At 37.0% G+C, this 27967-nt stretch overlaps 1 protein-coding gene across 5 annotated transcripts; it reads left to right on the top strand.

Moving 5' to 3' along the window:
- The first annotated feature begins 334 nt into the window (after positions 1-334).
- arhgef37 (Rho guanine nucleotide exchange factor (GEF) 37) lies at positions 335-27808 on the top strand. Of its 5 annotated transcripts, none has more exons than XM_028459700.1 (16): positions 335-373; positions 5732-5899; positions 6141-6193; positions 9380-9750; positions 10696-10825; positions 12072-12219; positions 12706-12905; positions 12985-13115; positions 15282-15386; positions 16194-16307; positions 17362-17531; positions 17691-17838; positions 17907-18035; positions 22417-22612; positions 24051-24214; positions 26902-27808. In XM_028459700.1, the coding sequence occupies exons 3-16, from the start codon at positions 6175-6177 to the stop codon at positions 27118-27120; spliced, it is 2244 nt and encodes a 747-aa protein (XP_028315501.1). In that variant the 5' UTR covers positions 335-373; positions 5732-5899; positions 6141-6174; the 3' UTR covers positions 27121-27808. The 5 variants fall into 5 exon arrangements, with proteins under 5 accessions (XP_028315501.1, XP_028315505.1, XP_028315503.1 ...); XM_028459704.1 differs by having other exon boundaries at positions 6036-6193; XM_028459702.1 differs by lacking the exon at positions 335-373 and adding an exon at positions 374-422.
- The last annotated feature ends 159 nt before the right edge of the window (positions 27809-27967 follow it).

The following is a 27967-nucleotide window of genomic DNA, read 5'->3' as shown; positions in this document are numbered from 1 at the left end:
AAGGGAGTACTTGAGAAAAAAACAACAACTTTGAGAACCACTGTTCTGAAGGGCAGGATTTGGCCCCCGGACCTTGAGTTTGAAACAACTTTTTCAACCTTGGGGTTGTGACACCATGTGGGGTATCTGTATTACATTAGTATATTAGTATGTTGTGTTTTTTTTACTAATGTAATATATATACTTGTATTTTACATTATATCATAATCTCAGTACGGAGGTAAACTCATCCCCTCACTCGCCCATCATGCTTTTATTTTGGTAACTGTTTTGTCCTCACCCTCCCTGTGCTTTTATTTTGTTAGGTGTGGATTCTAATCGGTGCACGTGAGCAGATGTTCCCACACTTGACGGTTCGCTGACACACGAACAGGTGAGTGTGACACACACACACACACACACACACACACGATATCAGACAGGTAAGAGCTGTTTCATGCTTTTATTTTTTATTATCGATCCATGTTCACGCACGCGCGGCTGTACCTGTAGAGCCGCGCGCGCGTGTCGAGCTCCCAGTGTCCAGTGGAATATACTGGGAAACATGGAATGATTCCACATTAAACCACTTTATTTTTACCTCTGTGCTTTTTATCTTCAATTCTATTTTTCAAAAGCCTTCATAGGAATTATTAGAAAATTATTTCTTATTTTCTTTGTATTTATTTTGAAATTCTGTTGTATGTTTGTGCTTCAGGTGTTTGTTTGTTTTATTTTAAACTTTAAATATTAGTTATACATGTTTCAGTTTCACTGTTATTCTTAATAAACTGTAGAAATATGAATATCTTTATTTATGAATGAACGCAGACTGCTACAGGCTGGTTCACATTGGAAGGATATTATTGTGTGTTGTGATGACTCAAATCCTCCAGTGATCTCGTCCTGTTTTGTTTAATAAGGAACTTAGTTTATATTTAGGACAGACATAGACAACTGGTGGCCTGGGGGCCAAATGCGGCCCTCGGTCTAATTTCATGCGGCCCCCAACTTAAATGTACAAACTGACAGAAAATTACACAAAACAAGAGCAAGAATACATTAAAAAACACAAAGAATTACAACATTGCAGGAAAATACAATAAAAGACAAGAGAAAAACACAGAAAATACACAAAACTACTACAAAAATGAACCGAACGACAACAGCAATACACAAAATTACTCAGAAGAATATACAAAATTACAGGATATCACAACAAAAGTAGACAAAAAGACAAGAAAAACACAAAAAATGACTCCGCAAAACCACAGCACTAACAAACAAGCAAAACGACAACAGATTTACACAAAAATTACTCAAAGAAAATGCAAAATGGCAACACAAATACACAATATGACTCCAAAAAACATATATTTTACAGGAAAAATACACAGAAGGACAACAGAAATGCACAGAATGCTTCACAATGAGTAAGACAACAACAAACACACAGAATGACTGTATTAATGCTCAGATTGCTTATTATTTTAAATGCTGACATGAATGTTGATCATGTGACCCTCTGGCCAAACATTTTGTGGCCCCCGCTGTGATAAAAGTTGCCCACCTCTGGTATAGAATGTCATTTATATCACATTTTCTTGGGCCTGTACTATGAAGCTGGATTTCCTCTTGTGTACTTTAAGCCATTTTTTTTTTATTTCTGTCAACATTTCAGGAATTCTTCTTCTCATTTTGTTGGTTTTTCAAGTCATTAGGCCTGGCCAATATATCGAGATTTATTTTTTGGCGTTACAGAAAATTACAATATTGTCTCTAACAATATGTTTTTATTTCATAGCTTATTTTGTATTAAAATGATTTGTTTTAGAAGTCGTTTCTTTTGTTACTTGTCAGAACATCATGAAAAGCTCAGTTCGATGGATTCTTGAGTGCGTCCTAACCCAGATATACCACTAAACAAGCCACAATACAGAACTCACTCACACGTGCTGTCTCTGAGAGGAGAAAATGGTCCATTTAGTGCAGCTGTTAGTTAATAAACGTGTCTGTATGGCATTTTAAATGAACCTTTCTGGTCAAACTTCATTAAGTTAAGAATATCAAGATTAATATTATATATCACCATTTTGAGAGAAAATAAGAAAATATTGAGATATGAGTTCATATCACTCAGCCCTAGTCATTACTGTATGTGTGTTTTATTTTGTTATTTTGTGTGTTTATACTATTGTTGGTCAAAGTCACTGTTGCTGAATATAAAGTGTTATTTTTGACCCGTGGACACATTTAGTTGAGGACCATAGAAAGATTTAAAACCCATGATCTCATCGACCTAAGCGGTCTGTGTGCAGACTTTACTGCTAAAAACAGAGATATTACAGAGGCTAGTGATGGTCTCTCTCCAACACACACACACACACACACACACACACACACACACACACACACACACACACACACACACACACACACACACACACACACAGGTGTGTGAGCAGGGTGGGGTAATGATTCTCTCAGAGCTAAATGTAGAAACACACTGACGGTAAATGAAGGGTTGGACCTGTTTGTGGTTTCTCTTTAATAATTGTTGTGACACTTCATGAGCTCTAAAGACGAGACGCACCACTCCAGAGTGTCATCTACACCACGACCATGTTTTTATTCTATTATACTGTATATATTATTATATATGAAGTGGAAAAACTGTTCTGCTGGAAAAAGTCCAGGAAAGTAATAAAATCCTGATTATGAGCAGTTTTTCACTCCTTAGCTCAGAGACTTTTATCAGTGGAGGCCACAAAAATGTTATTGTCATGTTGTGTATTTTTGCATTTTATGAATAATGTTGTATGTTTTTACTTGAATTTATCTTTTCAGTATTTTTTTTGTCTTTTTTTAGTTTTTTTTTTGTAACTTTGTTGTTTTGTTTTTTTGTTTTGTTTTTTTATTACATTAATTTGATTCGTCTTCAGTGTTTTATGAGTAATTTTAATTTATGTTCTTATTTTTGTGTATGTGTGATTTTGTTTGTTTTGAGTTATTGTTTTGTGTATGTTTGCTGTTTTTTTGTTTGTATTTGGGAGTAATTTTGTCTGTTTTTGCTGTTGTTGTTTTTTGTCTTTTTTTCTGCCATTTTGTGTATTTTTGCAGTTTTTTGTGCGTCTACTTTGGGACCCACTCATAATTCTACCAGGACTGCAGAGCTGAATATAAACTTCAGTTTTTAACATTTTTTTAAATTAAATAAATAAGTCATAATAAAAGTTAATGTGTTTTATACTTAGTGCATCGTTTGTGTTGCTGTCTTTAGTTTGTTTTTTTACATTAGATTTATTGATCTTTTCAGTCCTTTTGTGTATTTTCTGATTCTTTTCTATAATTTTGTGCATTTTTGTTTTTTTTTTTTGAAAAATTTTTTGCATTTTATTTATTTTTTTCCTGTCATTTTGTGTTTTCTTAAATATTCAAATCATTTTGCATCATTTAAAGTTTTTATTATTTATTTTATTTTTTTATTTATTCAGTTTATTTCCGATATGGTTACATTCACTTTTTTTTTTTTTTTTTTTTTGTACATGCCGAAAAAGGAGCTGAGAGAAGCAGTTTGCTTATCTGGGTCCCGTCCCCTGTTTTACCATCGCAAGTTTACATGTGTTTACGTGTCTCTCTGGTCAAACATTCTTGAGTTGTTCTGAACAGTCCTTAGTTAGTAATTTTCTGTCATTTTGTATTTGGTTTTAAAAGTTGTTTTGTGTACTTTTCCTTGTGTATTTTGTCTTTTTGTTTTGTTTTATCAAGCTGATTTTTGTGTATTTTTCTGCCATTTTGTATTTTTTTTTTTTTTTTTTTAAACGTCTTGTATATTTTTGTCATTTTGTTTCTTTTTTACTAATATTTTGTGTATTTTTCTGCCATTTTGTATTTATTTTTTTTTTTTTAAACGTCTTGTATATTTTTGTCATTTTATTTCTTTTTTACTAATATTTTGTGTATTTTTCTGTCATTTTGTGTTTTCTTGAACTGCTTCATATTTTTTTTTAGGTATTTTTAAGTCATTTTGTTTGTTTTTAACAATATTTTGTGAATTTTTTTCTGTCATTTTGCATGTTTTCTAAGATTGTGTATTTTTGTCATTTTTTTATTTTTTGTGCATTTTGTGTATTTTGTATAATTGTTTTTTTTAAAAAAAATGTTTTAATGATCAAGTTTCCTCTTGGAATCCACTGAGTTTCCTGTTTGGAGAAGCTCTCCCTGGTGAAACTTGATATTATGAATTTCTTCCTTCATTTCCTGTTGCACACCTTAAGTCGTGCTTGAATGTTGAGTGTGAGTCGGGATCAGGAAGTCCTGCACAGCAGCATTCCTCCTCACATTCCAGTCTAATGAACCTGTCCAACCGTGTTCCTCTTACATCACGCTGATTAAAACTCTAATGGTGAGTTCACGTATGCGATGAACGACTCAAATTCCTGCGAGTGCGAGAGTTGTTTTGTTTTTTTTCACCTTGTCGGCACATGTTCTCTAGTCAGCAATGCATGTTTTATTATTGCAATGAAATACATGAATAGATTTTATTGCATAATTGTCAAAATTATAAAGAGAGTTCAGTGTTACACCTTGATGAGGGGGGAAGGGAACAGGGAAGAGGGAGTCAGGGTGGGCGGATGAGTATGACTACTGTGCCCACCGTGCAAACTTAAAAAATGTCCCCATATAGTATACATCCTGGTATTTCTCACATACTCACTCTTTGCATACTATCTAATGTCAACGCACTACATACTTATTTTAATGGCATTTCTGAGTCTTGGTTTCATTTTATGTTTTCATTGTTGTTTTTTTGCCGTTACTATTGCAACGACACATCATCAGTAGTTTAAAATGAACTTGTCTCACGACGGTCTAAACCCAGCTCATGTTCACGATTTTTCTGGGTAATGTGAAGTTTTTATTGGCGTTATGTATATTTTTGTTGGCCATCTTGTGTTTTTGTTATTTTATCTATTTTTTTTTGTCGGGGGGGGAGGGGACACACACACACACACACACATAATTTGACCTGGACCATCTTTCTCACGGTGCTCTACGTCTACTGACGGTGTGAGTTGGTCTGTTTTTCCATCAGATGTCCAGATGCTCTCCTCATGTGTCCAATTGTCCAGTTGGAGCTAAACTAACGTGTCTAAGCCTCAACTGACCCTGGTTCATGTTCAACAATAAAAAGCTGTCAGTGCTAAAGATCTGAGTCAATAAAATCAATAAAAATCAACTATTAAAAGCATTGGAAACGAATTTCATGATCGATTTGTTGCGTCCTGGAGTTTACTGTGTGTGTCACTGATCGTGACGCAGAGCCGTTTGATTCACCTGCAGAGATTTGTGTGTGAGTGCACGAGTGTTTGTGTGTGAGTGCACGAGTGTTTGTGTGTGAGTGCACGAGTGTTTGTGTGTGAGTGCACGAGTGTTTGTGTGTGAGTGCACGAGTGTTTGTGTGTGCGGCGCGCACCACAAGTGTTTGTGTGTGCATGCAGAGTGTTTGTGTGTACATGCAGTGTTTGTGTGTGCGCTTTGTGTGATTTTAAGATTGTGTTTTAAAAAAATTCTGATTAATTGATTAATTTATTGACCGATTAATCGATTATGAAAATAATTGCAGTTGCAGTTGAGCCACTTTTGGGTCCCGACCCTTGAGTTGAGAACCTGTGGTCTGAATATTTGACAGTAGTGACAGATTGTGTGTGTTATTACCCACTAACACTGACTCTTTGTGTTTTTAATCCAGTGAGAGGATGGGGGCTCGTCACTGAGCTTTTGTTTCTCCAGAGAGGAAAACTTCCATCACTTCCAGGCTGCGACCCCATTGGTCCACTCACTGTCCCCTAAAACCCCTCCAAGGCCTCTTCTGATTGGTTCTCTGTTTCAGGTCAACAGCCAATCAGCTGCTGTCTTAGTGAGTGCTGCTTCCTTTCTACCAGCTGCTGCAGTCACTCAGTTTATACAGCTGTGTGTGTGTGTGTGTGTGCCACCTTATCCTCCCCCTTCCTTTCCACTCCCATCCCCCTTTCCTCACACACTTCCACACTCAGTTTTTCCCCCTGCTCACACACACACACACACACACAGAACAGCAGCCTGATGTGTGTGAGTCACTGGAGAAAGTTACAGCAGCGTGTGTGTCCTCCATGCTGCAGCGTCATCTGCAGAGGCGAGCTTCACCACGACTGAATGAAGACGTCTGCTGCAGGTAGAGTCAACGCACGCACGCACGCACGCACGCACGCACGCACGCACGCACGCACGCACGCACACACACACACACACACACACACACACACACACACACACACACACACACACACACACACACACACACACACACACACACACACACACACACACACACACACACACACACACACACACACACACACACACACACACACACACACACACACACACACCTCCACATACAGCCATAAGCTGGAAGTTTTTCTACAAGCTTTTATTTGGAAATAAACACTTTTCACCTCTGAGGTGATAAACATCATTAATGCAAACTTTAATCACAGAAGGAACCAAAAAACGTGTGATTTTTATCTTATCTGAGGGTCACATGATCAACAATCATGTCAACATTTAACTATAATGACCAAACACAGGAAACAACAAAGTGTTTGTGTGTTTATGGAGTCATGTTGTGTATTTTTTTTGTGTCATTTTACGTGTTTTTATTGTCATTTTGTGTGTATTTCTGCTATTTCTGTGTACTTTTGTAGTCATCTTGTGTATTTTTGCCGTCGTTTTGTTTGTTTTTGGCACAATTTTGTATGAATGTGACGTCATTTTGTGGGTTTTTAGTCATTCTGTGTATTTGTGACATCTTCACTATTGTTATCCATGTACTTTATCATTATCTTTGTTAGTTATTGGTAACATTTTGTGTGTTTTTGGAGGTGTTTTCTTTATATTATTTTGTTGGGTCATATTGTGTATTTTTCTGCTCTTTTTGTGTACATTTGTAGTCATTTAGTGGATTTGTGTTTTAGCGTCATTTTGTATGAATATGAAGCAATTTTGTATTCTCATTCATTTTGCGTGTGTTTGGCATCATTTAAAAAAAAAAAAAAAAAATTTTTTCCTCATTTTGTGGGTTTTTAGTAATTTTGTGTATTTGTGGCAACATTATTGTGTATTTTATTAGGGGGCCAAGCCCCCGGGGCCTGGAGACCACGTATGTAATTATTCTTTTCATTAGCTTTTGGTATGATTTTGTGTGTTTTTAGTCATTTTGTGTACGTTTGTGTCATTGTATATATTGTTGTAGGTTTTTGTGTGGAGGTGTGCGTGTTTTCCCACGCCGTTCCCCTCTGTATTTCTCACCTCCACACCTTGCGTTTTAGCAGAAGGTAAAAAACTCACAAGTTAATGGAATATTGTTGTTATTGTGGAGCATCTGAACCTGACAGGCCAGTCCACACAGGGTAAACATTCCATTTTCTGACCATGTAACGGCTAATTGTGACAACACTGGTAGAATTAGTCGCTCAGTGAGCCACAGGGCGGCGTCCCGCTGGGCGCCCACGTGGCTATAAAACTCAGAGATGACAAAACGTCCTCTGTGTCCCACTGGTTTGTGGGAAGTGTGGAAAATACACAACTCTCTGCTGCAGTTTGCATTCATTGAGCCATGTGGAAAACTTCATACTGACTGGTTTCATCAGTTTTGTGTTCAGACACGTGCTCTTCTGTTTTGTTTGTTTGTTTGTTTGTTAGCTAGTTTGTTTGTTTTGACGATTAGATCAAGTTATTGATCAAGAAAACCCCTGAACTCTAATGACGTCAGTCACAGAAATACAGGAAACCATACGAAAAACACATAAAACACCAGCAAATGCACAAAATGACTCCAAAAGAGAAATTAAAACAGAAATACTCAAAATAATGAAAATCACACACAGACAAAACACAAAATATGCGAAATGACACCAAAAATAAACAAAATAACACCAAAAAAATAAACAAGACACCAAAAACACTCAAGCAAAAAATATACAAAATGACAGAATAATATATGACTACTAAAGTACTGTACACAAACAGAAATACAAGATAAATATACAACATGACAGCACAAAGGCAGAACAAGACTAATAATAAAAACAAACACACAAAAGGATTCTGAAACACAAAGATACACTTAGTGAGTAAAGAAATGTACAAAATAACAACAAAAATGACTTCAAAACTACACACAATAACTAATCAACCCACTAAAGTAACACAAAATACACAAAAAAAGCCACAAAATCTCTATTATTGTAATGTTGACATGAATGTTGACCATGTGACCCTCAGATCAGATCCAGTCATAGTTTGTGGCCCCGCTGTGATAAACGCTGCCTCTCTGTGATGTAACATCTGTCTGATAATCAGCACAGCTGTACAAACAGCTTTTGTTGGATCTGAACTTTTTAGACCTTGTTGTGTGTCAACCTTTTCCTGTGTTCACTGCAGCAGGAATTTCAGCCTTTTTGGTCGTTTTAGATTTAATTCTGCCCTAGTTTATGATTGATACACGTCTACATTCGCTCCTAAAAGGATGAAGAAGTTTGTCCTGATATGTTGGAGAATAATGCACAAATATTTTCATGTTAGTTTCCTCATAATTCAACAACTGCTTTCCAACCATTTTTCCTCAAATTATGACACACACAAAACAACAACAAAAGTTAAAAAAATAACAAAAATGTGCAAAATGACTACAGAGATACACAAAAGGACTTCAAACAACCACAAAAACAACAACAAAAATGAAAGAAATGACAAAAAAATGCAAAAAACGGCGACAAAAACACAAGACGACTACAAATATTTGCTAAAATCACAGAGAAAACTACACAAAAAGGGCCACAAACACACACAAAAACGACAGCAAAATTAGAAGAAATAACAAAAACACACAAAAAAATGACAAACATAAAATAATTAATATAGATGCATGAAACGACAGCAAAAGCAGACAAAACAATGACAAAAATAGTCACAGAGAAATGTAGAAAACGACAACTTAAATACACAAAATGACTACAAAATTACACAAAAGGACTTCAAGCAATCACAATAAAACAACAAATGAAAAGAAATATCAATAATGAGTGAAACGACAACAAAAACACAAGATGACTACAATTATACACTAAAATGCACAAAGACATATACGTTACGACAACTAAAGTACACAAAAAAACACGACGCTTCAACAAAGATTTTCCTGGAGTTTGTAAAAGTAAATAGTTTTTAACGACACAGATTTGTGCTGTTTTTGTTATTTGTTGGTCTAAATGGAGCTGAAGTGGTATTTTGGAGTTTTCTGTACAATCATACAGAAGCTGCAACTGATTGGTTATAAAAGCATGTGTTTTTCCTGCAGTGGTTCCTAACATGGAGGTACCGAGGAGACTCCAGCCCACGCCCTTCACCCTGGTTCTCCCACCATCTCCGTCCTCGTCTCTCCCTCTGATGGGAGCGAAGGACGACGGAGTCGGAGAAGATTCACAGAAATCTCGGATGATCTCCAGGCTGCCGTCCCAGGACAGCTTCACCGAGGAGTGCTCGGTGTCTGAGGAGGTGTTGGCAGAGGAGGCGAGGAGGAAGAAGGAGGATGAGGAGGCAGCGGCTAAAGAGAGAGCAGCTCAGAGACAGCTACTGGCCACTGAGGAACTGGTCCAGTCTGAGAGGAATTACCTCCGAATGCTGCAGATCAGCTGCGTCACCATCAGGACTAACCTGCAAAAGATCCAGGTACAGCTGGAGCTCACCTCCTGTCATCATCCACACTTTTAATACATGCATAACATGACTAAAAGCACAGAAAATGATCCTAAAAACTAACAAAAACTAATGATAAAGTACACGGACAACAATAATGAGAATGACATAAATACACAGAAGTACTAAAGACCCACAAAATGAGGGCAAAAATGCTCAAAATGATGCAGAAAAGACATTAAATCAGTAAAAACTTAGAAAATCACAACACAAATCTACAATATGACTCAGAAAACACACAAAATAACTGCAAAAATACACAAGATGAGTGCAAATGTACACAAAGATAGCAGAAATATATACAAAATGACAATAGAAGTACAGACCCTTTCCAAAAAATTAGAATATCATGGAAAAGGTGTTTAATTTCCATAATTCCATTCAAAAGGTTAAACTTTCATAGATAATAGATTCAGAGCCCACAGTTTAAACGATATTTATTTATTCATTTTTACATCATTTGGGCTTCCAGCTCATAAAAACTATGAAAACATAGAATACATTTACTTTTCAGTTTTTACAGAATAAAAGAGGAGAAGAAGGACTGGACTGTTGGTCAGTGGTCCATGGTCCTCTTTTCTGATGAAAGTAAAGTGTGTTTCATTCTGGTCCAAGTTTGGAGGAAGACGTGTGAGGAACAGAACAGAACATTGCACCTTAAATCATGACTGACTGTAGATGTTTCACACTGGACCTCAAACAGCGTTGGTTCTGTTCCTCACACGTCTTCCTGTCAGAAACAAACTGAGCAGCAGCAGAAAAACAACAAACTCTGATGAATGGAGTCACTGTGACAGTGTCCGACAATGTGCTGCTTGTTGTTCTCGTCTCATTAGGAAAGAATAGAAAAGAAAAGGAGTCGTTGTTAGTTCTGCAGATGTTAATAAAAACGTGTTCATATCACATTCTGTCCCAAAGCCTCCTTTAGCCAACCTGGACAGCTTGTTTCTCTACATCGAAGACGTGATGGACGTCTCCAGTCGATTCCTCAGTCTTTTGGATCAGACGCACGTTCAGCCCGGGGATCCGATGTTTCTAGAAACACTTTGTGAGTGACATCTCACACATCTCACAAAACCTGATTTACAGTTTCAAAAGGTCCTCAGTTCAGTTTCAGAGTTTACACTTTTCCACTTTGCTTCTGTTTCATCATCTTTCCGTGTTTAGATAACTTTAAACGTCCTGAAACTGTAGCAAACACGTTCACGTCAATCGAGCCAACTTACGGTTCTTAACTTAATATTTGTGTTAGTTAATTGCAATTTAAAAAAAATAACGCACAACTTCCTGGTATACCCATTACACTGATGCACAGACCACAACACGTGAAACAGGAGAACCAGAGCAGAAGTCATTGCTGTGCTTCATGGATTTAAAATAAAACACTGGATTTATCAACACCTGATCATTTGTACAGATAAGAATATTTCATAAATCATACGTTGGTCCTGGCGTACGACACAATGTGAACTCAAATTAGCACTCGTTTTCACGCAAGGTTGATAAATGAGGACCAAAGAAATGTTGAATGAACGCAAACGACTAAGCTGATGCAGAAAATGTAATAATAATGTAATAATAATGTAACAATAATGTAATAATGGGTATGGGTCGAGTCTGAAACTCTGATGAAAGGGAACGTTGCAGTCCAACATTATATGACGATACCTCATTTATAAAACATTGAATAGAATCTACACTAAAACTGATTGTACGTCAAAAGCCTGAAAATGTGCTACTTCAAAAAATAATTCAGATTTTTAAAACCGTGCGTAGCTCAATTACACCAGTTTTCCCTTGTTCCACCCTCGACACGCCCACTTTCTACCATAAATGGTCAAAGTAACTCATGGATGATTTTTGCATCACAACGAGCTTCTGAACAATGAGATTCTACGATTGTTCATGGCAGAAGTGATTATGTGGATCTATAACTATGACATGTGAGCACATTGAATATATGAAATCAATCTTACTTTAATTCACCACCGCACCGTTTTACCAAAGTGTCTGTGAGCCCCGTTTTCTGAGTCAGCAAGTTTTATAAATGAGGCCCTGAAGCTGATGTGAGGCGTAGTAACACGTGGCCAAGGACGGACATGGAAGCAGAAAGTTGATACCAGAGTGAATGAAGCTAAGTGACGTTTATCAGACTCTGTTTAGTCTTTATTTAAAGGAAGGACAAAGAAAGACCTTGTGCTCTTTAAACTCAAACAGAACCCAAAGAATGTTGTGCTGTACATGTTGGAGCCCATTTCTGTGTCTTCATCACGTCTTGTTCTCCGTGTCCACAGGTAACTCCTTCCTCAACCTCTCCTCAGACATAGAAGCAGCTTATAAAGAGTATTTATCCAACTACAACCATGTGTCTGAGGTGGAGAACGGATACAAACAGAAGGAGGCTCTGTGGAACCAGATGGTCCAAGTCATCAAGGCCTCAGCGTGAGTTAATCTCTCACACAGGAAAACCTTACTCTTCACTGACTGTGGCTCTCAGTAGAACCTTTAACTCTTCACTGACTGTGGGTCTCAGTAGAACCTTTAACTCTTCACTGACTGTGGGTCTCAGTAGAACCTTTAACTCTTCACTGACTGTGGCTCTCAGTAGAACCTTTAACTCTTCACTGACTGTGGGTCTCAGTAGAACCTTTAACTCTTCACTGACTGTGGGTCTCAGTAGAACCTTTAACTCTTCACTGACTGTGGGTCTCAGTAGAACCTTTAACTCTTCACTGACTGTGGGTCTCAGTAGAACCTTTAACTCTTCACTGACTAAGAGTCTCAGTAGAACCTTTAACTCTTCACTGACTGTGGGTCTCAGTAGAACCTTTAACTCTTCACTGACTGTGGGTCTCAGTAGAACCTTTAACTCTTCACTGACTGTGGGTCTCAGTAGAACCTTTAACTCTTCACTAACCGTCTGTTCAGGCCTGAGGTCAACGCCTCCTCTCTGACGTTCTTCCTGGTGATGCCGGTGCAGCGCGTGGCCCGGTACCCTCTCCTTCTTCAGACCATCCAGAAACACACTGATCCGTCTCACCCAGCGTACGCCCTCCTGGAGCAGACCGCACATACCTCCGTGGCCTTGAACTGTCGCATCAATGAGTACAAGCGCTTTAAAGAAGTCGGTGAGGATGATTTTTCTCATAAATACACTTTACTGGTTGGGTTGTTCTCATAAAGTTCTTCTTCTCCATCATTTTTTAGCTGATAAATACAAAAAAACTGAAAATCTGACCATTAAGGACAAAATTTACCGACTCAACTCACACAGCATCGCCAAGAAGACGGCTCGCCTCAGTCAGCAGCTGAAACATGAGACGGGCATGGCTGTGAAGGTACGACTCACCTGTGACTTTTTCGTTATTCATTTTAGATTTATAGGCTTCAGATGATTAATGGAAGTTATGCTGAAATCATGTGAGATGACATCGCTGGGTTATCCGTTAGCTCCACGATACAGTCATTTGATTTATGGAGAAAACAAAAAAACATTGAAATGTAGAAGTGAGGGTTTATTTTGTGTCATAGAACTTTTTTCATTTCATTTTGAACAAAATCCTGCGCAGACGTGTGATTACAAAGTATGAGATGTTCGCTACACTTGCTACACATTCAGTCACCTGTCTGTGAAGGAAGAAAACAACGTGTAAATGTGTGATATTATCCCAGAACAGGCCTGATATTGGGACCTAATTATTTAAATTCAACTCCAGATTGCCTTTTCCGTTTCAGCACGTGAATTCTGTTTTTTCTGCGATCACAAAAAAATCCAAGTCTGTGTAGATTCAATTGTTCAGAAGTAGTGGTTCTAAAAAACAGACAAACAGACCGTCATTCTATAGTACTTTTCTATATTAAATAGTCACGTAAATGATCCATTGTTCTATGAATCTGTGACAACCACAGTTATTTATTTATCTGAATAATATCCACCGTTATCCAGGAAGTTTATGATTATTTGAGCCATAATATATATTCATCTTAAAGATGTAAATCCTTGTTTTAATCAAGAATAAAATGGGTTAAAAGTGACTAAAAATGGTGGAAACGGTGGTGAAAAATCCCTCACAGAAATGAGTTAAAAGTTGCAAACCTGGCTACAAACAGACAGAAAAAGTGGTAAAAAGGGTTCAAAGTGTCAATATTGGAACAATTAGTTTAAACTGGCAAATAATGAGCATGACAATTTGTGAATGTGGTTAAATTGGCAAAAATAAGCGTGAAATATGGTGAAAAGAGGTTAAAAGTGACCTTAGTGGGTTAATATATGTGACATTAGGTGGAAAAGTCACATATGTTGACACACGTGCTGGAAAGTAGAAGAAATGTGCAAAAAATGCATTGAAATTTGATGGAGAAATGGGAGTAATGTAGCAAAAATGCATTAAAATCAGCAAAAATATGGCAAGAACAAGTGATGAAAATAGGTTAAAATATGGTGAGTTTGGTTTAGTGTCAGAAAAATGGAAACAGAAACACACATGGAGGCTGTGATCAGTGCGTCATTCAGGCTTTAAAAGGATCGACAGGATATTCAACATAATAAAAGGTCAGACTTTAATGATTAACCATCCTACTGCTATTAAAGAAGCCACACCCTCACATGCTGCAGTATTAGCAGCTCAGTTCTGTAACAGATACGATGTGTGTTGAAAGCTCAAAGTTTGATATAAATGACACAAATTAGTAACTTTGCGTTAATCACTCATTCATGCTAACCCAGTTCATTAATTTGTCTGGTTTGCAGAAAAGAACCAAAGGAAAGATGTCAAGATTTAAGCAAACTCTAAACACATTAAAGAACAACAAAGCCCAGGAAACAGAAGAAAATTACACAAAACAACAGCAAAAATACACAAAACAGCAAAAATACAAAATTACGGAAAATCAGACAAAATCACAAAAAAAATACAAGAAACTACTGACACAAAAATACATTTAATGCACGAACAAAAACACAACATAAACGTATACGAATGACAAAAGCTGTTAAATGATGTAATAATCTGTTAAATGATCTAAAAAGCTGTTAAATTATGTAAAAAGCTGCTAAATAATGTAAAAATCAGGCTGAATGTTTCACTCCAATAGAAAACAATGGGATGTTTACAGCCAGTGGGGCCGTGTGACATCATCAATCACATGATTTAAAGATGGAGGAACACAGGCTCTAAAACTGTAAAGTAGTCCTATTTTTAAAAGGAAATGAAATGAATATGGTTCATAATAATAATAATCTACTAATAAGGACATTTCAAAGGTTTTTGACAACATTTGTTAAAACAGTGGAGGATTCATTTAAAAACCACTGGTTTATTTTATCATGAACTAATTTCAAAGCATGAAATGTGTTTGAAAAGGTGAGGATGTCCTGGTCGTTAGCCTGTTAGCTCAAACGAATGAATAAAAAGACAGAAATGAGTGTCGGCCAGAGGAGATCACGTATCAACTATTGTTTTTCTTCCTAATGTTCAAACGTTGCTGTTATTTGTGTGTTGCAGCTGGTGGACGAGCAGTTTGACAACCTCAGAGATTTATTTTCCATCCTGGAGAGTGGAATCCTGCAGCTTCTGGAAGACGTGGAGATTTACCTTCATCACCTACAGGTACGCAGTCGTTTTGTTCTGTGAGACCTTGGAGATCCATGGATTAATCAACAGTAGGTGTGTGCGTGTTAAACGAACGGCGTGATCAGACACGCACTCCTTTTTTGAGGATCAGGAAAATGATCAACTTTGATCGCATTGAGCTTTTTGTACCAGCTGGTGTTACCGATTATACGTGATTAGGGTTGAAAAGAGATGGAAAATTTGCAGTAATAAGTGATCATTTTTAAAAATATATGAATTCATGTGAAATTGGGAAACATAAATATTAATATTCATGCAAAATGAAACCATAAAAAAGCCATAATTGAGCTGAATACATTTCTGCGAGAACTTAAGCTCAGGAATTTTGGGGAATTTTTAAAAATATAATAATTCATGAGATTTATTTATTGGAATTAACTGGAATTTTTGGATTTGAAATGTCATATCCAAATATAAATATTAAAAACCAAGCAAAATGAAGCCATTTAAAAAAAAAAAAGAAGAAGACGCCGTAATTGGTTTGTAAAATTCTGTGTATTTTCAAAGTTAGAAACTTTCAATTGGAATTACGGTAACAGGATAATTTCAAAATTGAAGTTTGGCTTCTAACGGGGATGGTAAATATTGTTAGAAAAATTTATTTTAGCATCGGTTAAATTTAATTCCAATAAATAATTCCCATGAGAGATATTTTTTTAATATTACCAAAAATTCTGAGCTTGAGTTCCTGTTAAGATTTCCCGTTGCTTTGAACCGTCCTAAGTGATCAATAACAAACATGTTTGTGTGTTTGTTTGGTTGTTTGTTTGTTTGTTTGTTTAGGTGTTTCTCACGTGTAAAACAGAAGAGTTTGACTTGGACATGGATGGAGAGAAATCTCCAATCTGCTACAAAGAGATAACCACTGCCCTCAGACAGTGGATCCTTCCTACATTTGTGAGTTTTCACCATAACCTCCACCTTAAAGCTAACAAAAGTGAAGAAGACTTACAGTAGTTATTACATCCACTTTGCCAATCATTAGAGCTGCAGCTAATGATTATCATAATTGATTAATCGATCAGTAAATTAATCGATGAATCAGATTTTTTTTTTAAACACACAAACACTTGTGCTGCGACCACCATGAGTGCGCGCACCACGAGTGTTTGTGTGCGCTCACACACAAACGCACGTGGTGCGCTCACACACAAACGCTCGTGGTGCGCTCACACACAAACACTCGTGGTGCGCTCACACACAAACGCACGTGGTGCGCTCACACACAAACGCACGTGGTGCGCTCACACACAAACGCACGTGGTGCGCTCACACACAAACGCTCGTGGTGCGCTCACACACAAACACTCGTGGTGCGCTCACACACAAACACTCGTGGTGCGCTCACACACAAACACACGTGGTGCGCTCACACACAAACACTCGTGGTGCGCTCACACACAAACACTCGTGGTGCGCTCACACACAAACACTCGTGGTGCGCTCACACACAAACACTCGTGGTGCGCTCACACACAAACACACGTGGTGCGCTCACACACAAACACACGTGGTGCGCTCACACTCAAACACTCATGATGCGCTCACACACAAACACACGTGGTGCGCTCACACACAAACACACGTGGTGCGCTCACACACAAACACTCATGATGCGCTCACACACAAACACACATGACTGCGTCACGGTCATTGACATAAATCCCACGATGCAACGAATCGATAATGAAATTCGTTGCCAATGCTTTCAGTTTTTTTTTAATCGATTTTATCAACACATTGTTGCAGCCTTACCAATCAATCAGGTTTATTATTATTTTACCATTTTTACTTAATATGTACGAGTGTAAATATATATTTTTTGAAAAAACACTGCTTTAAAAAATTCTTCTTTGTGACCCACTTTAGCCTGTGTCTCTTTAAGAGACAGCATGTGTGAGTGAGTTTTGTAGTTGAATAATAGCTCTGCTGTTTGTTTACCTCTATTCAGGAGAAGCGAGTGAGAGCACTGATCCACAGGCCGCTCTGTGCGCTCCGTGACCTCCTGGCGGGCCCTAGGAACCTGATCAGGAAGAGACTGGACAAGCTGCTGGACTACGAGCTGATTGAAGGGAAGTCCAACCTGAGCTACGAGGAGCAGGCGGTGGCCAACACGTACAGGTCAGACACTAAGAGTTTGAAACTAGGATCAATAAAGTGGGTTTAATCCAGTTTTTTTGGTGAAATATGAGAATAAAATAAAAAATCTGTTCCCAGAAAGTGAAATTTCCAGGTTCATTCTTCAGTGTTGAGTGTGAGAGTTGTTTTTCCATCTCTCAGGACGATGAACACCTTGCTGCTCAATGAGCTTCCTCAGTTTAACGGCCTGGCTCTGCAGATGATGTGGGGAATGTTGGGAACGTTCAGCTGTTTGCACAGAGACCTGGCCGCAGACATGGAGCAGCTTTTCCAGAGCTTTGCTCAGCAGGTACGTGTGCTTTCAATGCTCACCATGGAAGATGAACCCCTTTAACCCCTTTATGTCTTCTCCACCAGCTGCCTCACAGCTCTCTGAGCACAAGTGCATTCTGGGAATGGGCCGACTCGGTAGTTCTTGAAGGTGCGAGGAGGCTGCAGACGTTATGTCGAAGTGTGGAGGATTCTCTCAACGGCCCAGTGGTCCAGGTTGGAACAACATCACTTATTAATTTTACTTATTTATTCATTCAAAAAAGGCTTTAATAGATTTTAGAGTCGCACAAAGACTGACACGTAACCTTCAAACTACAAGAAAGAAGCTGAAATAACAATGGAATCTCGTGTTTTCAGCCTCAAATGATTTATGATACACAAGATGAGTACAAAGATACAACAAAAACACACAATCACTTCACAAAAGACAGAAAAATACAAAAGATGACTCCGAAGTGAACTTAAATAATAGAAAAACACAAACATAAAGGCATAAAATGAGAGAAAACACTAATTAATATCAGAAACACACAAATAGCAGCACAAATGCACAAAATGGAAACAAAAACACATGAAATGAGCCAAAAGGTACAGTATATCAAATGATTCCAAAAAGAAAGAAAATGAGAGAAAATACTTCAATTATATCAGAAACACACAAACAAACAAAAAATAAACACACAAAATGACATATAAAACACAAATACTAAAACAAAAACATGTATCAGAACAAAAACACTAAATTATGTCAGAAACACACAAAAATGCACAAAACGACACCAGAAATGCAAATGCAAAAACTAACAAAATAAGAGAGAGAAAAAAGACTATGATATCGGAAATGAACAAACAACAAAAACACACAAAATGACTCCACTAACACTTAAAACGACAGAAAAATACACAAGATGAGGCAGAAAGACACAAAAAATGAGAGAAAGCACACATCAAATGATGCCAAAAACAAACGACAAAAATACACAATATTAGAGAAAATACTAAATGATATCAGAAACACACAAACGGCAGCACAAATGCACAAAACGACAACAGACACGCAAATACACAAACAAAATAAGAGAGAGAGGAAACAAGCATGTTAAATGATATCAAAAAATGCACAAACGGCAACAAAAACGCACAGGATGACACCAAACACACACAAACAAACAACAAAAATACACAAAATGAGTGAAAATACTAATTAATCAGAAACACACAAACAGCAGCACAATGACACCAAACACACACAAAATGACAAAAAAACACACAAAATGACAACAAAAACACACACAAAATGACACCAAAAACACACACAAAATGACACCAAAAACACACACAAAATGACACCAAAAACACACACAAAATGACAACAAAAACACACACAAAATCACAACAAAAACACACACAAAATGACACCAAAAACACACACAAAATGATACCAAAAACACACACAAAATGACAACAAAAACACACACAAAATTACAAAAAAACACACACAAAATTACAAAAAAACACACACAAAATTACAACAAAAACACACACAAAATGACAACAAAAACACACACAAAATGACAAAAAAACACACACAAAATGACACCAAAACACACAAAATTACAACAAAAACACACAAAATTACAAAAAAACACACACAAAATGACACCAAAAACACACAAAAAATGATACCAAAAACACACACAAAATGACAAAAAAAATACACACAAAATTACAACAAATACACACAAAATGACAACAAAAATACACACAAAAAATGACAAAAAACACACACAAAATTACAACAAATACACACACAAAATGGCACCAAACACGCACACAAAATGACAACAAATACACACACAAAATGACACCAAAAACACACACAAAATGATACTAAAAACACACAAAATGACAAAAAATACACACAAAATTACAACAAATACACACACAAAATGACAACAAAAACACACACACAAAATTACAACAAATACACACACAAAATGGCACCAAACACGCACACAAAATTACAACAAATACACACACAAAATGACACCAAACAGCAACACAATGACACAAAATGATACCAAAAACACACACAAAATGATACCAAAAACACACACAAAATGACAAAAAAAATACACACAAAATGACAAAAAAAATACACACACACAATGAGACCAAATACACACACAAAATGACACCAAAAACACACACAAAATGCCACCAAAAACACACACAAAATGATACCAAAAACACACACAAAATGACAAAAAATACACACAAAATTACAACAAATACACACACAAAATGACAACAAAAACACACACAAAAAAATGACAAAAAAACACACAAAATTACAACAAATACACACACAAAATGGCACCAAACACGCACACAAAATTACAACAAATACACACAAAATGACACCAAACAGCAACACAATGACACAAAATGACACCAAAAACACACACAAAATGACAAAAAAATACACACAAAATGACAACAAATACACACACAAAATGACACCAAACAGCAACACAATGACACCAAATACACACACAAAATGACACCAAATACACACACAAAATGACACCAAAAACACACACAAAATGACACCAAAAACACACACAAAATGATACCAAAAACACACACAAAATGACAAAAAAATACACACAAATTGACAACAAATACACATGAAAGAGGAGAAAACGTATAGCAAATAATTCCAAAATACACAAACAACAACAAAAGCACACACAATGAGAGACAACACTACATTTTATCAGAAAAACACAAACAGCAACACAATGACACCAAATACGCACACAAAATGACACCAAAAACACACACAAAATGACACCAAAAACACACACAAAATGACACCAAATACGCACACAAAATGACACCAAAAACACACACAAAATGACACCAAAAACACACACAAAATGACACCAAAAACACACACAAAATGACACCAAATACACACACAAAATGAGAGAAAACCTACGTTAATGGGCAATACTTCCTATTTCTGGGAGCAAATATCTTTATGGAAACCAGATGAAAGTGTCTCAGAGCGTGTGAACAATAACCGTACGTAGGAAACGTACACGTGGCTTTGAGCCAAAGCTACGAGCAAACACGAGCCGTCAGTCGACACGTGAACACGTGGTGAGAAAGAAAGCTGCAGAACCAGAAGAGGAACATTCACACTGAGACGTGAACCCAGCTGGTTGACGATGACATCACAGCCCTGGACCAATCGGCTCACACCTCACTGCAGCTTGACTTCACCCTAGAGATGAACCATTGTTGATTCCACTGTTAATCACAACTATGACTTTATTTTTCATTCATTCCTTTGTTTGTTTAGCTGTGGGTTTATATTTATAATATTTATCATACAGTTACAGAATGTTTGCTCCCCTACTCGTCCTCAGCCTCTGGCACAAAGAGGATCTAAATGAATAAAGTTTTACAGTATATGATGTTTGTCATTAACAACCTTTACTAATGATTCAAACAATAATGACAGCAATGAATTGGCTTAAAATTACGTCATAAGGAGCGACTATTGTAGAAATATAAAAACCACAACCAAAGTGAAAGAATAAAAATTGTCTCTATCGTCTGAGATGGGGGCGGGGCTTAGTACGGCCCACGCTGCTCATTAAAGAGAGAAACCATCCACATCTCCAAACTGCAGAAGTCTCCAATTACGTCAGGAAAAGTTGCTACGTCTGTTGCTATGCGCGATAAACAGTCACAAAAGACGCAGCTACTCAAAGTTTGTGCACAAATTTCAACGATTTTAACCTGTGCGATACTTAAAATGTCTGCATCAGCACAACATCTGATTTTATTTGTTTTTATTTCAGTATTGGTATTTTTAACGTCATTTTGTGCATATTTGCTGCTGTTGATTGTGTGTTTCTGATAATATTGAAGCATTTTCTCTCATTTTGTCTGTTTTTGGAATCATTTAGGGCCTGTACTATGAACTAACTTCTGGCCGTTATTCGGTATGTGTTGTACTACGACGCCTGTTAACTGCTTAACTAGTTAAATCACCGTGGTAACTTAGTCTGAACACCTAACCTGGTAGTACAGACCCTTAAAGCCACTCCGTAAATGGGCAAATTGAGAATAAAAACAAAAGAAATGATATTGGAAACACACAAACCGACTCCAGAAAGGCACAAAACCACATAAAACACACAAAATGTCTTTTGAAGTGCACAAAACAAGTACAAAGTATACAAAATTATATTAAAATACACAAATTTACGACAAAAATTAGCAAAATAAACCCTTAAACCCAAATGACAAACACACACACAATGAAAGAAAAATAAACCAAACAAAAACACACAAAATAACCAAAAAAAAACCACATAATGAAAACTAAGAAACACAACATGACAAAAACCTTCATCCTTTCCTGTATGAGGCCCTCGGATCAGACTTGTTTTGTGATCGGCACAGAAACGTGGTGCTCATCGTCCTCGCCAATGTTGACGGTCAGAGGTGTATGTGTGTGTGTGTGTGTGTGTGTGTGTGTGTGTTTGTACTAAAAGCTGGTTCCTTCCTCCTCCAGCCCCTCAATCCGTCCTTTCAGCAGCGTCTGAAGCTGCTGACGGACAAACACGGCTCAGGGAAGCTCTACCAGCTGTTGAGCACGGTGGTGGGCAGCAGGGATTTGGACCTGAACCTTTCCAAAGGAGAGTTAGTGGCTGTGATCAGTGAGGCCGACACACGTGGAGACAAACGCAGATGGTTGGTGGACACAGGAGGTGAGGATTAGGAATCATTCAAATCTAAAGTTTCTTCTTTATTTAAACAGAAGAGAAAACAACACTATACATGAAAATAAAATGTGTACAATGTAAAATAAAGGATAGAAACATGCTGTGCTGCATGTTTGTCATGAGTAAATCTATAGAATGAGTTGTTGGTGCCATCTGGTGGTTGACTACTGGTATTACAGTGACAGAAACATCACTTTTCTGCAGCATTTAATGTAATAAATAGATCATGAATTGTTACAAAGTGTAAATGTTATGGTTTTTCTGGAGCTGCATTACAATGGGCTAATACAGTAGTTATTTAAGTGAGGTGTTCTAAACCTTGGGGTCATGGCCCCATTTGGGGTTGCAAGACACTGGGAGGGGGTCACCAGATGCCTTCATGAAACTAAGAATATTTGTTAACAATTTGAGCCAATTTTTGCACAGTTTTTACCCTTTTTCTACAACTACACCAAACTTGCCATATTTTCATCACTTTTTTTTGTTGCTTTTTTTTAATGCATTTTTGCTACATTTCTGACACTTCAACATCACATTTAAATGCCTTTTCTGCACATTTTTTCATCTTTTAAGACATTTTCAGCACTTATAAACCCTTTCCATCAATTTTCCACCTAATGTCACATATGTTGACCCATTATTGTCACTTTTAACCACTTTTCACCATATTTCATGCTTATTTTTGACAATTTAACCACATTCGCCATTTGTCATGCCCATTATTTGCCAGTTTTGGCAAATTGTTCCAATGTTGACACTTTGAACCCTTTTTTTTTAACCATGTTTTCTGTCTGTTTTAACCAATTTCTGTGGTTTTTAAAATCCCATTTCACCACTTTTTCCCACCATTTTTGGTCACTTTTAACCCATTTTATTTCTGATGAAAACAATGATTTACATCTTTAAGATGAATATATACTATGGCCCAAACAATGATAAAGTTCCTGGATATCAGTGGATATTATTCAAACGTTGGCCCATAACTGCATGTGGGAATGTAAGAATTTATAGTTTTAATTTATAGTATAAATGTTACTCTTTCTTGGGATATGGAACATTTTTTCTTTATGCACCTTCTTCATTTTTATTTTGGACCCCAACTCGTGAATATTGTAAATCCTTTACATGATGTCATTGTAGCTTGAGTCTGTGTCTAATAATCATTTATTAGTTTGAGTTTTTTTCACTAATGACATAAAAAATATAAGAGATTCACATTTGTTAAAAAGAAAAGAAAAAAGACGATACATGTGTTTTTATCGTTTACTCTAAATGTTGTTGTTGCCATCTGGTGGTTGACTCTTGGTATTACAGTGAAACGTCACTGTTGTCCTGACGGGAATGTTTTTGTGCTTCAGTTTATTTATTAACAAACAGTATTTTTTGAATAATCCACTTTTCTTGGTTCTGGTTCTGTTCTTAGGTCGACGAGGCTACGTTCCTTCCTCTAAGCTGATTCGTTATCACCAGGCCACAGATGCCCCGCCCCCTTCACCGCACCTCACCTTACCGGACGGTGTGAGCGCAGCACGGAGACACTCGTACACCGCAGAGATCAAACCTCCGCCCAGGCCCCCAGGGTTCCAGGTGTGAACTCATCCATTCATTGGCTCGTTCCAACTGTGTCACATGTTATGATCAGGGATGCACACATTTCAACCCATACTCAATACCTGTGATTCAGCATCGTACGCAACGGTACCAGTCTTTCATACTTTTGTGTGCTAATAAATGGTAAATAATAGAATGTAAAAATGTTCAAATTTACAATCTTTAGTTCTCATATTATTATTATTATTATTATTATTATTATTATTATTATTATTAATAATAATAATAATAATACACTTTAACCCTTAACTACAACTACAGTGTTTTTTTTTAAATTATGCACAAATTAAAAAGCAGCTCTATGTGACGGGCACTCAATTTTAATTATCCTGACCTCCATTTATTTTTCTAATTACAATTAAATTTACAATTATCATTTCCCTCTGGAAGTCAATTACAATTATGTTTTCAATTACTAATGTTCAATTTTAATTAATCTCAATTACCAAACCTGAAATAGATATTGTAATAAAAGTGAACATTCCTCTTGTGTTAGCTTTCTGTTAGCATCTCTAATGCTAACAGGTCCTAAATCAGCTGTAAAATACACTAAAAACTAATATCTATCATTTATTTCCTAATTATTGGTTACCTTGTCAGGCTTCATAATCAATGAAAATGTAGGTTTTAATATTTTGGTGTGTACATCTGAACCTTTTTTGTGTCAGTAAACTCCTAGATTTCAATTTCTCTTAAAGGTTCCATATCATGCTATTTTTCACCATCATCTCCATTTGTTCTAAGAAACACAAAAACATAATATTTGAGGTTTGTTTTCCAGAGTTTTAGCCTCTGAAAAGTCACTTTCTGATCAACTCTACACAAACAGGCTGATTTGTGGCCTACGTACGCATATTCATGAGTGGGCGTGTCTATAGATGGGACACTGACTTCCTCCTCCCCCCACCGTAACATAGGGTCAGAGGACGGCCCGCCCTCCTCCCTCTCCTTCCGTAGCTGAGCTCATGCTCGCTGCGCACATTCGTGGGTGTGTCTGTTTACATGTCAATCATGGCAGAGAGCTTCCTGGAGGCGTGGCTTCTCCAGCTGAGTGCCGCGTGAAATTCGTCATCAAATTGTAATTAACGATTGAGGGAATCAATGAAAAACACACTTTGATCATGTGTATGAAGCCCTAATAACACTTTATGATGTTTAAAACACAGAAAAGTTCATTTAACGTAACATGGATCCTTTAATAAAGGTTTATATGAAACATATTTTAATAATGATTTACTCCATATGTGTAGAACTGTACATAGAACAGTTACATGGTTCCTCAGTTTTATGTTAAATTATAATTGACAATAATTTATAGAATTTCCATGACAATTACAATTACAGTCAATTCTGAACTCAATTACAATTTAATTGTGATTACGACAGCAACATATTTTTATAAGTACAATTATAATTGTGCCATAATTGTAATTAATGATCATTTAACGTGATTACAGTGGACCCCAACCCTGGTTCAGGTACTGCTGGTAAATTGTCTACTTACAGTTTAAATGTTTAGTTTTGCTTTCTGTCGTGGATTGGACGAGACGTTCTGCTCCAGTGTGTGGAAAAAATCATTTATTTAAAGGGTTAATGATGTGTTACTATGGGAACGGCTGTGAGGGTGTAGATAAGACTCACATGTGGGGGGGGGGGGGGCGTGGAACGGCCTGATGTTTTATGTGAGCGTGTGTGCGTGTGTGATACGTCCTCTGTTAAAATGACTGATTGCTCCACTGACCTTATACAGGCTGTTTATTCTGCATCTGTTTACTCACCTAATACACAGGATTATTCACTTACAACAGATGCTCTCAACTTGTGGCTCGGGACCCCATTGTAGGTCGTAGGCCGAAAGATATACATTTTTCCTTTGTAAATTGCTCTTTTTGACAAATGTTTTGAAGTTTTAGATGAAAACTTGTGATGTAAGTACGGTATGTATCCTAAATTGTGCCAAAGGTCAGAGTCGGGTTCAGGCAAAGAATTAAAGCTTTATTAGGTTAAAGTCAGAGCAGATGTGGCAGCATTTTGTCTTTATGAAGTTAAAAAATTAATAACGATGAGAAGAAAACAGTAATAACTAAGACTGTATGTAAGTATTGCAAGAAAATACACACACACACACACACACACACACACACACACACGCACACACAGACAGAAAGTCACCTCTATTTTTTTCACTGTATTTATGATTTGAAAATGTTTGTAATATGTTTATTTTGTGTTTTAATATATATATATATATATATATATATATTTGTTGAACTTTTTCTTCCAAACTAAGAAGAAAATATAGTAGTTAAAAAAATTATTGACAATTTAAATAGAAGAATAAGAATCTGTATTTTTTACTATTCAGTTTTTTTCTCATCTGTATGTTTTCAAACTGAAAGGATTTAAGTGCATCGTTACAACCAAATCATTAATTTAATTAAAAAACACAAATCAGGATTGGAATCGAATCATTTGTTGAGTCTATCCTTACACCCTGAATCCAAACTGCATATTTTCTTTAGTTTTTTGGATTTCTTGGTCATATATTCATGCAGACTGTTATAATAGTGTGAATATTCCCTCTTTTCAGTGATAACGGTGAAGAAACAGTTGTCTGAATAAATTAAACTTCAACATATTATTTTTTTGGTTTGTTTTCGTAGTTGATGGCTGCTTATGATTTCATGGCGAGGGGAAACCGTGAAGTCTCCGTTCGTGCCGGCGAGGCCGTTCAAATGTTGGAGGCTCACGACAAACGAGGGAACTCTGAATGGAGTCTGGTGGCGACGAGGAGCGGCCAGAGAGGCTACGTGCCCTCCAACTACCTCACCATCATGCCCGTGGGGGCACCGCCCCCACCACTGAGCTACCAGCCATTCTGAGGTGAGGCGACGGTGAGCAGCGAAGGCCAAAAACAAGCAACATGCACATCAGAAGCAGCACTTTGGAAAGACGGTTCATCTCAAGGTGTTTGTTCTTTATTTTTGTCGGACTTTTTTTCATATAAATGTAGATGTAGAGCTCAGCTGATCACTTTTTACAAGCATGTTGTTAGCAAGTACCGTTAGCAAGTTAGCTGTTGGCAAGCTAGCTGTTAGCAAGCGCTGTTTGCAAGAGTCATTAGCAAGGGCCGCTAGCAAGCGAAGTTGGCAAGCACCGTTAGCAAGTGTTGTTTGCCAGCGCCGTTATCAAGCGCTTTTAGCCAACACTGTTATCAAGCTAGCTATTGGCAAGTTCAGTTTTTTCAACCTGACAGCATAAGATGTGGCTAGCACGTCTTTGCAAATAATTTCCGTGTGTATCAGGATGAATTAATAACATTAGCTACATGATGCTAATATTGTGTGAATGACTCGGCAAGTTTTTACCAGTTTCCCTTTGAAGTTTGACTTCAAAGTATTCTCTTTGTCTCTTTTGAATAATATATTAAGGTTTAACTGTTCATCAGAGAATCCACTTTGATCCTGACATTTTTTGTCTGACACTTTTCCCCGATTTCTGCATAATTATTCCGCGTAAGAATTCCAGCAAGATTCTGAATTATTACGCGGATGTAAAAGAAACATCAAAGCGATCAGCAGACGCCTCTGACGAAGACTGGCAGTTGTCAGTCGAAACATGTCAGGAGATCAAAGTGGATTTCCTGAGGAACAGGATATGAAAATGAATGAATGAAACCTTGAAATGTTATTCAAAAAGAAGACAAAATTATGTTGGTGAAATTATTAC

The sequence above is a fragment of the Gouania willdenowi genome, chromosome 10 (assembly GCF_900634775.1).
Source record: "Gouania willdenowi chromosome 10, fGouWil2.1, whole genome shotgun sequence".
Lineage (NCBI taxonomy): Eukaryota > Metazoa > Chordata > Actinopteri > Blenniiformes > Gobiesocidae > Gouania > Gouania willdenowi.
Note: the sequence above shows the minus strand (reverse complement) of the source record. Positions and strands in the feature narration are given on the sequence as shown.